The sequence below is a fragment of the Chrysemys picta genome, chromosome 8, assembly GCF_011386835.1.
Source record: "Chrysemys picta bellii isolate R12L10 chromosome 8, ASM1138683v2, whole genome shotgun sequence".
Taxonomy (NCBI): Eukaryota; Metazoa; Chordata; order Testudines; family Emydidae; genus Chrysemys; species Chrysemys picta.
The window spans coordinates 35,429,563-35,444,445 of NC_088798.1; the positions used below are offsets into that span (position 1 = coordinate 35,429,563).

Sequence of the window (14,883 nt, forward strand, 5' to 3'; positions counted from 1 at the left end):
CAGCTACATGCCATTTTAGGTAGTCTCATACCATCTCCTCCATACCCTTAGCAAGTTCAGTCTTGAAGCCAGTTAGGTTTTTTGCCCCTACTGCTCCCCTTGGAAGGCTGTTCCAGAATTTCACTTCTCTGATATTTAGACACCTTCATCATTGTTCTAGATTACTTGAGGTCTATATTTTATAATACTGCATGTGAGTGTCTGACATACCTTTACAAGTTGCAAAGCTGTGAAAACCTGTAATTTAAAGATTCATGGACTCTCAACCCTAAAAAGGACACCCTAGATTATCTAGTTCACTCCTTCTTTCTCTCCTCCTTCCCCATGGAAACACTTGTGTACATTGCAGAAATGATGGGAAAAAAACACACAAAAACTATAGTAGATAAAATATTAAAACATCTAAGTAAGGCCATACTGTGGCTAAACTTAGAAATGCCTCGAAACAGAGATTTCACACTCTTTCCTTAAGTGTACTGTGATATAGTAGTTTGGGGTAACCAGATCTACATCACTAAAGGGGCTTGCTACCTACCTCACACACCTTGGTGGAAAACTCTGGAGAGAGTGATGGGGGACAGCATAGTTTACATAAATATTTAGTATTTATTATGGGTGATCTCAGATCACAAAAACCATCAGGAAGAGGTAAGGAAGTCTCTCCTGTAGCCATGTTTCCTATTAAGAAAATTTTGGAAAAATCAGAACTATCTTAGTCAAATAATGCAGAACAATTCCTGCATGCTGACTGCATTTCCCCCCCCTTAAACAAATCCAGCAATGTCTTCCCATCCTTGATTAAATTATTCCACAACCCAGTAGACACTAGCAAAAATGCGTATTGGTAAAATCAAATTTACTCTTGTTTCTTCAAATTTCAGGGTGCTAACTCTTATCATCTTTCTTTTTAATCATCTTGAATAATTCATCCCCTCTCTTCTAACTCTTTTGGTACTCAGAAATACAGTAGATCTGATTTTCTTTCACAAGCCTTATGTATCCAATTTCTTTAATCTCCCCAAGTGTTGTGTTCTAATTTGAGCTATGTTTCCGGGATGAGCAATACAGAGGTCAAATGTCTTCAGTGGCAATTGCAAGAGCCATAGTTAGAGTGGGAAAAGGGAAGACTGGGTCAGGGGAGATAAAGCATATTGGAAGCTATAAGGAAGAAAGATGCAGAAAGATTAGGGCAGATGTTTTATTGGAGGTTAAGGAGTCCTTGCCTCATTCTACTTCGATATTCTGAATAGCTTTCAGCTGTGTTGTTGCTAGGCATCTGTGCTATGCTGCTTCTTCACAGTCCTCAAGTGCTCTGGCATGCAGTAGAGCAGCAGTTCTTAAACTGTGGGTTGGGACCTCAAAGTGGGTCACAATCCCATTTTAATGGGGTTGCCAGGGCTGGCTTAGATTTGCAGGGGCTCGGGACCAAAGCCCTGGGGATTCAGGCCGTGGGGTTGGGGGGCGAGGGCCTCAGGTTACAGGCCCCCTGGCAGGGGCTGAAGCTTTTGGGCTTCGGCTTTGACCCTTTCCTAACCCGGGGCGGTGGGGCTCAGGCTTTCTCTTTGTCTCGCCCCCCTGGGGCAGTGGGACTCAGCTGGGCTCTGGCTTCAGTCCCCCCTCCTGGTGTTGTGTAGTAATTTTTTGTTGTCAGAAGAGGGTTGCGATACAATGAAGTTTGAGAACCCCTGCAGTAGAGTATAGTATGCTGCATAGTCTCTAGTAGTTCTATGAGAAGGTGCCATGTCAGGGTCTGCCTCAAACATTGGGTTGGCAAGTTCAGCTTTTAAGTTAGGGAGAAGGGGTAAGATTATAAAGGCTACTTTTGATTTGTTCAGAAACTGCCAGGTGATGATTCCTGCTTTAATCTATCAATATTACTTCTGTACTGAGGAGTCCAGAGGAAAAAGATCCAGTTGTGGTCTTATCAAGGTTATATAAACAGGTATTATTACCTCCCTGGGATGAAATTCTACCCCCATTGAAGTCAATGGGAAAACTCACAGGGAAAACTCAATGGGAAAACTCGCTAGGATTTGACCCCAATCTTTCAGTGGTATCTGTACCAATGCTTTTTTTTAGGTTGTGATATGAAGCATCACAACATATCATATCATTAAAGATAGATAATTTACTTTAAATGTTTCTTTAAAAGTTCCTTGACTGAGGCCAAGTGTCCTCAAATACCCAGAATTATTATTTTATCAGACAAACAGGAATCTCTGCAGAAAATGGTGATAAAGTCTATTACATTAAGGGATTTATTGTTCCATAAATTCATATATATAACTTTAATTAAATTTGAGGAGAACCAGGCCTCGGAGACAGTAAGTAATGTAAATTGTTCAGAAAGATTAGTTTATATTATATGTCTTTTTGTTGTTTGTACTCTACTATAGTATTAACAAAAATAACACCAAGCTGCAGTTATAATATACAATCGCATTTTAAGCTCAGAATTCCATTGACTTATATAAACAACTCAATTATCACTCTCATGATTTGGCTTAAATTCTCACCAGAAGGGATATAAAACATAGGTCAACTTAGTTCAACTGAGAATTCTCTTTGTAACATATGAAAGTCTCTTTAAACTATTTGTACCTTACCATATCCTTATTTTAATTTTAAAAGAACATAAGAAATTTGTTTTGTTTAGCTTGTCAGTTTGAAAGTGCCAGAGTTGAATGTATAGATAATACAACCCTAAAGGAAAACTGTAACTAATAATCTTGTAGCCCAATTAATGGTAGCATGTAATGTTATGAAATAACGTACTTGGCAAGTGAAATATTTTCATCCTCTTTATTTACAATAATTTCAATTTTTAGAAGAAAATTTAAAGATAAAATTTAGAACGATAAAACTATAGAAGAAAAATCAGACCATTGTTCTGGATTTTAGTTTCAGTCTTGCCTCCTCTCATCTCCATCTTGCAATTAGAAAAATATTGGTATAATATACCTCTATAATTTGTATTTTGAGAGAGTAATTTTATGACTCAAATGAAACTATTTCTGGAGATCTGTAAATATGAATACTACTGAAAAGAGTTTGTTCAGTATTCCTAATGACTAACTTAATGCAAAAAAAATAATGTATAGTACAGGACACCAAAGTCTTGCTCTTAAAGAGCAGATTTCTGCTCTTTGAAAGATGTATGCTTTTTTTTAACCCATCTGACAGAACCTACATTGTTTGAAATAGCTGAGCTATAGAATTGAATTGTCTGCCTAAAATTTAAAGGTTTAAACCACAGTCTAGCAGAGCACTACTCTGCTCACTTCACAAAAATCACTATCACAATTTGCTTCCTTGTTGGCCATGTCGGCATAAAGACAAAGATCTGAATGGACCTAGAGATTGAACCTCCCTCTTCCCTAGTGATGGACACTCTTCTCAGCTTTAAGCACATAAGTAGAATACTGAAGGCAGTATGAACTGCCCTGACACTGTCTGTGCTATATCTGCTCTATAGTTAGTTCTCCAGCACTGTCTAATAATCCAGCACTTTCACAAGCATTACATTCACTTTTTAAAAAATTACAAATAAACTGCACAATTGTTATAACAGTAAATAGAGGTTTTACTTTTTCTTAAATCATTATCTTGCATCTCCTTTTTGTTCTTTGGCAGGAGGGATAGCTCAGTGGTTTGAGCATTAGCCTGCTAAACCTAGGGTTATGAGCTCAATCCTTGAGGGGGCCATGTAGGGAACTGGGGTAAAAATCTGTCTGGAGATTGGTCCTGCTTTGAGCAGGGGGTTGGACTAGATGACCTCCTGAAGTCCCTTCCAATCCTGCTATTCTGTGATTCTATACTGGTTTCTGATTTGGGCATGTCCATATACAAGGCAAGTTTAATTTCGGCACTGATTTAATCAGTGACGGGCAAAACATAAATTGTCATTCTGACTTTGGTTGTGAGCAGTTGTTCTATTACCATTTTTTCATTTATTTAAAAAGCATTTATAAATTAATATGCTGGCACAGCACAGTACCTAATCATCATCTTGATGCATATCTAAGAAAATATTTGACTTTGATTATCTGTGCCCCTTAGTAATAAATTTGTAACAGGCTATACTATTAGTTTTACAAAGTGAAAGTTCTAACAATCATTACATCTGTTGCTTAATGGTCAGTAGTTTTAGCTGATTATGCCTTCAGAGGTTCAGCAGTTAAGCTGTTTTCTATGGTTTGGTCCTCTCTGTCCTTTCTCTGACCTGTCACTGCTATACAAATCTTTAATGGGGTGATTTTATTGTGTGAATGAAGGGAAAGAGAGGAACATACAATAATGCAAATACTTCCTTAAGAAACCAACCCACAGGTTCTACTTGCCAGGCAATAGACTATATGTAATAGTTACACCTCTCTAGTAAGGCATCAAAATATAGAAAACCTATTCAAAATTACTCCTGCACACTGACATTTTTCATACAGATAAGCATTAACATAATAATGCAATGCAACTTGTAATGTTTAGAGCTGAGGTTTTGGCTTGGGACCAGACTGATCTCTAAGGATCTTATTAGGATAGTAACAAGGCACCAATCACAAAAGCCCAAATCCAGCAACTGTGAAATAACAGATGGGGGTCCTACCTACAACACCAATTCCAAACTTCTTTCTTTCCCTAAAATTAGGCCCTACCAAATTTACGGCCATGAAAAACTTGTCACGGACCATGCAATCTGGTCTGCCTGTGAAATCTGGTCTTTTGTGTTCTTTTACCCTATACTATACAGATTTCACAGGGGAGACCAGCATTTTTCAAACTGGGGGTCCAGATCCAAAAGAGGGTGCAGGGTGGTTGCAAGGTTATTGTAGGGGGGAGTCGTAGTATTGCCACCCTTACTTCTGCGGTGCTGCCTTGAGAACTGGGCGGCTGGAGTGTAGAGTGTAGAGGCTGCTGGCCGAGGACCCAGCTCTGAAGGCAGCAGCACAGAAGTAAGGGTAGCAATACCATACCATGCCATCCTTACTTCTGTGCTGCTACTGGTGGCAGTGCTGCCTTCAGAGCTGGCTCCTGGCCAGCAGTCACCACTCTCCAGCTGACCAGCTCTGAAGGCATCGCCGCCACCACGAGCAGCGCAGAAGTAATGGTGGCAATACTGCAATCCTCCTACAATAACCTTGCGACCCCTGCTCTAAAGCCCTCTTTTAGGTCAGGATCCCTACAGTTACAACATTGTGAAATTTCAGATTTAAATATCTGAAATAATGAAATTTACAATTTTTAAAATCCCATGACCATGAAATTGACCAAAATGGACCGTGAATTTGGTAGGGGCCTTAATCTATAATTTTGAGGAAGTTTGGAGCTACATTTCTCAGCTCAGTTTCACTTCTAAAAAAAAAAAATGAATAGCAGTTTCTTATCAGACAGTGCAAATTAAAATGTTCAAAGAACAAAAAATAAATTATTTCACAGTAGTTATATTAAAGTTAATTTACAAAACAAATTATCCATGCTCAACAGCAGTGGTTTACAGCCTGTGGTCCACAGACCCCTGGGGGTCCACAGATTATCTAAGATTTCCAAAGCCTCCATTTGACATTTTTTAGGGGTCCACAAATGAAAAAAGGCTGAAAACCACTCCTCTACACTACAGTAATAGCAACTAACATGTACACTTATTACATATTAGTTTACAATTCAAATTAGGAGATTATTGTACATGCTGTTCCTTAAAATATTGTTATGAAACTTTTTTATGTAGTAATGGAGATTACACGATGCTTTGCACTAAGACAATTAACAGGCCTAGAGAGATTTTAGATGAAGCCATAATAGAAGGCAGAATTTTAGATTGGGAGGGCTTGGGGATAAATTGATGAATAGTGACTGGTCATAAGAAGGGATTTGAAAAATCTGAAACTTGTTTGGTTTTGTGAACACTTCTCTCTTGCAGGTGGTTCTTTGAAGTGCTGGGGTACCCCAAATCTTCAAAAGCCAACATCATCAATGGGGTGCTGATGACAATTGTGTTCTTCATGGCGAGGATTGTAGTCATGCCTGTTTATTATGCCGACGTCATTTCTGTGTTTGGAACAGAGGCTTTCCACAGAGTAGGAATTGCAGCCCAAAGCGCCTGGATTATCTCTAGTGTTGTCTTGGATGTGATGAACTTGATGTGGATGGTCAAAATTACAAAGGGATGCTACAAAGTTATTTGTCTCATTGGACAAAAGGAAGTCAAAATACGTAAGAATGGAAAATCTGACTAGAAATCATATATGTAAAACTGAACGTCTCTATAAAGATCATTTGGGTTCATTGAAACAATGCACACTTTTGCCACAAAATGCTCCTCTAAGGAAACAAGGTATTGCCTCTTTATTGATCTTAACCTTTCTCTTGCCACACTGCCTGCATGCCCACGGTCACTTCATTTAAAGACAATCCCACTCTATGGAATGGGAAACAATGGCATATGACATACCGTATGTATAGGTTCATACAAATGAGTCTAGCTGTGTGTTCCAAGCACTTAACTGACAAATGAACTTAAAAAGGAACAGACTGATTAGTTGGTGGTCTTCTATCAGTATGTTCCTAAAATGTTTTCACTCAGGTTTCTCAATGTGTTTTTTAAAGCCTGTGAATGTTAGGATCTTTTGTTGTAAGTTATGCAGATATGGCAAGTTTCCTGCCATGTTTCTGTGCTTTCTCTTATTAGTATTTGATGTTAACAATCAAGATTTCATCCTTGACAACTTTTTATTTTTTTGCAACAAAAGCTAAGAATTTAGCTTTGATGCTATGAAATATTTTACTGACTTTCTGCTGCCTTATATGCATGGACACAATCTTTTGGGGGATTTATGAAACAGTTTTACAGATACTGGTATAATGTATTGTTTTCTCTTTTAAAAAATCTTTTATGTGGAGGGATGACTGTGCTGCTGTGCTAATGTACTTCTAGTAGTATTACTGTTAAATCTGATCAGAATTCTGTCACAAGTTAACATGGTAAACAGTGTGCAAACAAACTCATTCTTACTATAGTGCTCTCTCCCTGTGAAGGCTGCTGCTGCTACTACTTTTGAAAAGTATTGCAACTCTGCTTCTAAATGTATTATTATTATTTAACCAAGAGACTTCTAGGGTGTAAACAACTTAAGTATAGGAGACTAAATACTTTTGTATATGTGGCTATGTCACAGTAACCCTCTCCCCTCCAGAGCCATCTTCTTAGTATGAAAATGCTCATATTGTGCTCAAATGCTTATATAAATATGTATTTGTCATATTTTTCTTGTTATTCATATGGCTGGAAATCTGAGGTGCTGGCCAAAGAAAGCCCATCTTGTAAGCAAGAAGACTTATCAGTGGACCCAACAGAGAATAGTTTCCTTTATTCTCTTCAAAACTGTTGAGAAGACCTATAGAGTGGGTCACAGAAGCAGCTAACATCATCAGGGACAACATTCTGTTTTTGGATCCACATAGTCCTTGGCAGATATTCTGCTTTCTCTTCAAGCATAGAACTTCCAGTGATGTCTGTGGGAGATGGGGTAAATTAGAGCATGTGGAAAGATCAGAATATGAAAGAGATCCCAACCTGAGAGAATTGTTTCCTCCCATATAACTGTTGTGGAGCCGCTAGGTGTGTTTGTGGTGGTTTTGTTTTTTGTTTTGTTGTTTGTTGGAACAATGCTTTCTTCACTTGATTTGTCATCACTTGCGGTTTGTGACACCATCTGCTAGTATGTGCTGCTGAAACTGCTTTTTCACACACTAGTGTGGTGCTATTACATAAAAACATTGTAGCAAACTACTCAAGCAACTTCTTTTGTTTTTGTTTCTTAACATTTATCAAATTCTTGCCCTGTTGGAATATGTTTTTGTGCTGTTCTCTTTAGCAACACCCCTCAAAGTGAAATCTTCTTTCCTCTAAACAAATGCAGGTGTCTGGCTATTAGTTAGTGTGGGCTGGAAGGGAGAGCTGTAAAACAAACAAAAAATTTCCAGGAACTAGCTGTCCCTTTATGATTTACTGAGGGCTTGTCTACAATTACAGCTTTGCTGTAGCACTTAGTGAAGACTGCCTACAGCGATGGAACAGCTTCTCCTGTTGGCAGAGGTACTCAACCTCCCCAAGAGGTAGTAGCTATATCAATAGGAGAAGCCTTCCTGTTGACATAGCACTGTCTACACTGGAGGCTAGGTCGGTATAACTACATCGCTCGGGGTGTGGATTTTCCACACTCCTGAGTGCTGCAGTAATACTGACATAAGTTTGTCGTGTAAATCAGGGTTATGCCTCCTTAGGTCACCAAGAAGACTCCATAAACTGCTAGCAAAGGTCTTTTACATTGTCTGGCAGTATAGCCAAGTCAGTTGTGGCTAAAGCAGCTCAGTTCTCCTCTTTGAAGAGTACAGTAGAGCATTATATGGGCTGATTTAATACTCACTTTTACAGGTGTAGTTACATTATTTAACTAACAGTAATTTTTTTCAGTACTATCTCTTTATTTTTCAGCAGGTGGGAGGCAAAAATTGCTAATGCATTCTGTTCCTTACACTATATTCTTGGCAGTCCTGTTGCCTTATTATGTTAGATGAGTTGTTCAGTCCTAGAAAGCATAGTAACTGAAGTGAGTCTTTTGTTTTCTTTAATTGTCATTCTTGAATTAGCACAGTGCCTTGTCTTTGGTACCAATAAATTCATATTATCAGTCAATTGACCTCCATTACATTTTTTATTAAGGAAAACCTTTTTATCAACATGTACTTTCAGATACTTTTTAAAATAGTGATTTAATTAAACTCATCCTGCACAACATTCAATATGCACACAAAGGCAGTTCTATTGTATTAGTGTTTAAGATGGTAACTAGGTAACTAGTGAAAGAGATTTTTTTGTGCTCTGATTCAGTAACTAAGTATGCACATTTGTAATAACTTATGTTTACATTTTGGTTCTCTTAGCCAGTTTCAAAATCAGTAATTTAGTAGACTCAAGAATTTTGGTGAAAATACACCTTGAACATAGAAGTATGATGTTTACTAATTCTGAAAATAAAATATGGTAGGATGAAACATTTTTTCATAAGGAAAATGATTTTACAGCAAGTAAGGACTTCATGAAAACTGCATTGGAAGTCTATCCTTTTTTAAGCATTCATCTTTAATGGCATTTGAATCCTACATAAAGTAAATTAAATTCCTAATTTCCAATGTAGAGTCTTCACTAGAGCTATAAATTTTAAAATGGTCTATTCCCTTTATTCTCTATTATACATAAATCATAGATAGTGACTAAGAGAGTCAGGTTTATCATAAAAATATGAAAGATTATATTAAAATTAGATTGGACAAAGTCCTAGAAAATAAAGTGTGGGGAACAAGCTACAGTGGAAGAGGAATGGGCTAGATGACCTACTAATCCATTTGGTCCTAATAGCTTTTATCCTCTATGATTCAATTACATTGTTATAGAAGATCAGCAAATATATCCAACCATATTTGCTATGTCCATTTGGTTTGAATTAAGTTCTGCTTTATTTTATTTGGTGTTACAAGTTTATACTATAACCACACAGCAGTTGTGTGCTAGAATCATTTTAAAATGATCATGAATGCCAATGTGTTGGGCAAGGACAGAAATATGCAGACTGCACATATGTGATGGACGGATAACACCTATCCTTTATTTTTAGGGCTTCTTCACAGGCCACTAAGATTATATATAATGCAGCATATTATATAATACTGACACCAGTTGCTGTTTGTTCCTCTGCTACGCTCATAGTTTAGTAGTTACATTTCTCTATCTGAAATATTAGTCTAAAACTGGACAGATTAAATTGTCCCCTTTATTCAAAGTAGAATTGTTGCTAGAATTTGCGATTACAAGCATCTGTCTTTTAAAGAACTTATGATTAATATCTAATACACATATGCACCTTAGTCTTGCAAAATTCTATAGGTCCGTGGTGAGCAGCATGAAGTTTTTTGGTTTGTTTTTTTCCCAGGCAGGGGGAGGAGGAGTTGCAGGGGGTTTTGGTGGGTGTATGTGTCTGGGGTGGCAGTTCTGAAAGTGTGTGTGCAGATGTGCAGACATTCATTTGGGACTAGATTTTTTTCCTTTAGGATTTTGCCATCCTAGGAGGTAAAAAGAAGTCAGTGATTCCCTCTTTGAGCTGAGAGGGTAGTAACCTGAACAGCCTATTGCAAAGCACAGCTTATTGTTCACCTTTCTGCTGCCATCTTTGCATTCAGCAAACTCTACTGGCTGAGATATTAAGAGAGGATACCATGGCACTTCCCCTTATTAAATACTTGGTACTCAGTGCTGTAGAGGACACAACACTGAGGGTATATCTACAGTGCAATGCAAGCCTGGGCTCAGACTCAGGCTTGAGCTCTAACCCCACTTCTGTCTACACACAACGCTGACTAAGGTCAGTAAGCCCCTGGACTTAGACCCTAGGATCCAGCAAGAGGGGTTCATCCAAACCCAAGTTCCACTAGTCCACAGTGCATCATTTTGTATTGTGGATGCAGCTTGGGCCTCAGTCCCCCAGACTCATGTCCTGATAGTCTGCCAATTCTATCACACAGTCCCATGGGCCAGTGTTCCTTGTTTTTTCTATCTCAAAACTAGCCAGTTGACTCCCAGGAAATGGAAGCAACCCCCCCATGTTCAAGTACAGCTGCTCAGTGTTTAACATTGTATTCTGACTGCTGAGCTGCAAACAGAGTGAACCGTCTCCTGCGCTAGCTATGGCCACCAATAAGAAGTCCATTGCCAAACACATTGTTCCCTGGTGACAGGACTACAGTCAGATATTGGTTAATCTCTGGTGTGAGGCAAGCAAGAAGTTTCTCTTCACTACAAAACTGCAGATGAATTGGCAGCATGGGGGATTCACCAGACTGGTGACCAGTGATGGGAGTGGATTAAGCAGCTCAAGACTATTGGAAAGCCAGGGTTGAAAACCACACCTTTGGGAACTCCCCAACATCCTGCCTCTTTTATGAGAAGTTTGACGGAGTGTTGGATACTGCACCAAGCACTGAGCCAACAGCAGTTCATGACAGCCTGGTCAGCCGGGATGGTGACCTTCTGACCCCTGAATTACTCCTATATTAGAGAGGAACCAGCAGGCACCAGATCCAGCTAGTGAAGTGACTTGTGCTCACACTGGTTTCCAAAGAGGTTCTGCCACTGGAGCAGCTGCAGCACATGCTGGGTCCATACTCAAAGGAGCTGTCTGATGATCCCCCCCCAAGGGCGGAGCCTGCTGCAGAACTGGCAGCAGAAACAGAAGAGACATAAGTAGCCCCGGAGCCTGGTATGTTTCTGGCTCCATGTTTGTTGCTCTTAATATAGGAATGGGAGGAATTTAAGATTTATGACCCGATGCAAAATGTATTACAAATAGGGCTGTTGATTAATCGCAGTTAACTCATGTGATTAACTCAAAAAAATGCATCACAATTAATCGCATTGTTAAACAGTAGAATACCAATTGAAATTTATTAAACTATTTTTGGATGCTTTTCTACATTTTCAAATATATTGATTTCTAGTACAATACAGAATACTGTGCCCACTTTATATTATATTTTTGATTACAAATATTTGCACTGTAAAAATGATAAACAAAAGAAACAGTATTTTTCAATTCACCTCATAGAAGTACTGTAGTGCAATCTCTTTATTGTGAAAGTGTAACTTACAAATGTAGATTTTTTGTTTTGTTACATAACTGCACTCAAAAACAAAAAAATGGAAAACTTTAGAGCCTGCAAGTCCACTCAGTCCTACTTCTTGTTCAGCCAATCGCTAAGACAAACAAGTTAGTTTCCATTTATGGAAGATACTGCTCCCTGCTTCTTATTTACAATGTCACCTGAAAGTGAGAACAGGCGTTCGCATGGCACTTGTGTAGCTGGCATTGCAAGGTATTTATGTGCCAGATATACTAAACATTTGTATGTCCCTTCATGCTTCGGCCACCATTCCAGAAGACATGCTTCCATGTTGATGATGCTCGTTAAAAAAATAATGCGTTAATTTAATTTGTGACTGAACAGCTTGGGGGAGAACTCTTCTGTTTTACCCACATTCTGCCATATATTTCATGTTATAGCATTCTCGTATGATGACCCAGCGTATATTTGTTTTAAGAACACTTTCACTGCAGATTTGACAAAACTCAAAGATGGTACCAATGTGAGATTTTTAAAGATAGCTACAGCACTTGACCCAAGGTTTAAGAATCTGAAGTGCCTTCCAAAATCTGAGAGGGATGAGGTGTGGAACATGCTTTCAGAAGTCTTAGAAGAGCAACACTCAGATGCGAAAACTATAGAACCCGAACCACCAAAAACGAAAATCAACCTTCTGCTGATGGCATCTGACTGAGATGATGAAAATGAACATGCATTGGTCTGCACTGCTTTGGATTGTTATTGAGCAGAACCTGTCATCAGCATGGATGCATGTCCTCTGGAATGGTGGTTGAAACGTGAAGGGACATATGAATCTTTAGCACATCTGGCACATAAATATCTTGCGGTGCTGGCTACAACAGTGCCATGCGAACACCTGTTCTCACTTTCAGATGACATTGGGAACAAGGAGCGGCCAGCACTATCTCCTGCAAATTGTAACCAAACTTGTTTGTCTGAGTGATTGGCTGAAGTAGGAGTGAGTGGACTCGTAGGCTCTAAAGTTTTACCTTGTTTTATTTTTGAATGCATTTATTTTTGTACATAATTCTACATTTGTAAGTTCAACTTTCATGAAATAAAGAGATTGCACTATAGTACAGTATGAGGTGAATTGAAAAATATTATTTCTTTTGTTTTTTACAGTGCAAATATTTGTAATAAAAATAAATATAAAGTAAGCACTGTACACTTTGTATTCTGTGTTGTAATTGAAATCGATATATTTGAAAATGTAGAAAACATCAAAAATATTTAAATAAATGGTATTCTATTATTGTTTAACAGAGCGATTAATAGTGATTAATTTTTCTTAATCGCTTGACAGCCCTAATTACAAGCTGTGGCTAGCAGCGTTTATCTGCCAATGGCAGAATGCATGCCTGCACCTTGGAGTCCCCCCACCTCCCACCACCCTGGTAATTCAAAATGGTGACTGGGAAGCACAAAGAGCAATTAAGCATTTAAAATTTAATTTTTACACAAATGTACGGAATTTATTTATTGGCACTGGTTTCGCTGTTTGCACTTTTCAATGTTTGTTTTGTGCACTTTATTTTATTACTGGTTTTGGTATTGGTTTATTATTGGTGTTGTGGTGTTTGTAATGGCAGCTGACTTGCCTGATGATGTTTTAATATTGTTTTTTTTGTAATACAGCCATGTTCACACATAAAGGCTTTTATTTTATTAAGGAAGTTTATTACCATCGCTGCATCACATCATATAATGTGTATTTCAAATAATAAGGATAAACACACGATAGGGCATAACTGGGAAGCTGTATCCAAACACAATTTTTCAATACATCTATTTATATCAATCCATAATGAAAATTCTGTTCTTGCCAGACAATACACTGCCCCCGCATTTCATAAGCAGTCATTTCATCCATAATTAAAATTCATTACAGTCCCCCACCATTCATTGTAATCAGTACTTCATATACCGTTAACTTTGATGTAAAAACACATTCATGAACTTACTATTCTCCCTCATCCATTGGTCTATACAAGTCCACAATATGGGAGCATAGAGCATCCCTGATTTCTGTTTACACGTGCATCCTGTCCTAGCTGTCATAGGAGCACTTGTTGGGCTGAGTGTATTGGTTCAACAATCCATTACTGTCATAGGTCCATTCAGGGGCAAATGGCCCACCTTTGACTTAACAAAAATTGTGAAGAACACAGCAAGCCTCAGTATTATAGACTGCATTGATGACACTGCAATCCAAAGTTATTGAAACAGCACCAGCAGGATTTCAGTCTGCCAAATGCACATTCAACCACCATTCTATACTCACTGACAATGTAATTAAACCTTCTTTTCCCTGGGTCTCTGAGATCAGGATACAGTTTGATAAGGCAAAAGGGGGCATATGGGGTCCCCTAGAATAACAGTGGGGACAGTTACTTCATTTATGACAATGTTATTTGGTGGGAATAGTGTCCTGGCCTGTCCATGAAGGTAGACTCGCTATTGGCCAAAAACGCTGGCATTAGCAATCTTCCAGTACAGCCCACATTGGCATCCATAAAACCTCCTTTGTAGTCCACAAGGGACTGCATAACTATGGAGTTGTACCCTTTGCAGTTTATGTATTCGTGCTCCTTGAGGCCAAACTATGGACACATAATTCCCATCAGTGGCCCTGGTGTAGTTTAGAAACCCCAGTCTCTCAAAAGTAGCAATTACAGCAATTACTTCACTGATGTTGTTTCTTTATGCCAGCCACCTTTGGGTAAATCACATGCCTGATTGCCTCTGAAACTTCTGCCATCACTTTACCCAGAGTTGACTTTCCAACACCAAACTGGCTAGCAATGGACCTGTAGCAGTCTGTGATAGCTTCCAGGTCGTTATAGCAACCTACTTTGTGACCTGCAATGCAACCCTCAAGTGTGCGTTGTGACACTGGAAGCTGCTCACATAGCTCCAGAAATGTAGCTTTCTTCATGCAAAAGTTCTGGAGTCACTGCTGGTCATCCCAGGTTACGTGACAACGATCCCACCAGTCTGTGCTTGTGTCCCGAGTCCAAAAATGCCAGTCTACATAGGGGGCATCAGGAACAATACTCAGCGTCATGAGCAGCCCCAGCCAATTCAAGTCCATATCCTCCTCCTTCCTCTAACAGGTGCTTTCGTTAGCTTTCACTCCCATTTCACTCCCACTCCGAAATGGGAGTGAAAACA

The 14,883-nt window shown here is 38.8% G+C and overlaps 1 protein-coding gene and 1 long non-coding RNA gene across 4 annotated transcripts in view; one reads left to right on the top strand and one right to left on the bottom strand.

Moving 5' to 3' along the window:
- Positions 1-14,883, top strand: part of TLCD4 (TLC domain containing 4) — a 93,562-nt gene that overhangs the window by 50,380 nt on the left and 28,299 nt on the right. Inside the window, exon 7 of one of the 3 annotated variants that reach the window (XR_010590011.1) lies at positions 5,915-6,328. The exons of 1 other annotated variant lie outside the window; for it this stretch is intronic. Coding sequence is in view for 1 of the 2 variants with exons in the window: in XM_005307540.5 (XP_005307597.1) it covers positions 5,915-6,230 (316 nt within the window). In the remaining variant the exon portion in view is untranslated. Of the gene's footprint in view, positions 1-5,914; positions 8,690-14,883 lie in introns of those variants that run through there. One more of the 3 variants, XM_005307540.5, reaches the window with a different exon arrangement.
- The window catches only part of LOC135973229 (uncharacterized), a 34,633-nt gene that overhangs the window by 5,601 nt on the left and 14,149 nt on the right, over positions 1-14,883 (bottom strand). The gene's annotated exons all lie outside the window — the stretch shown is intronic.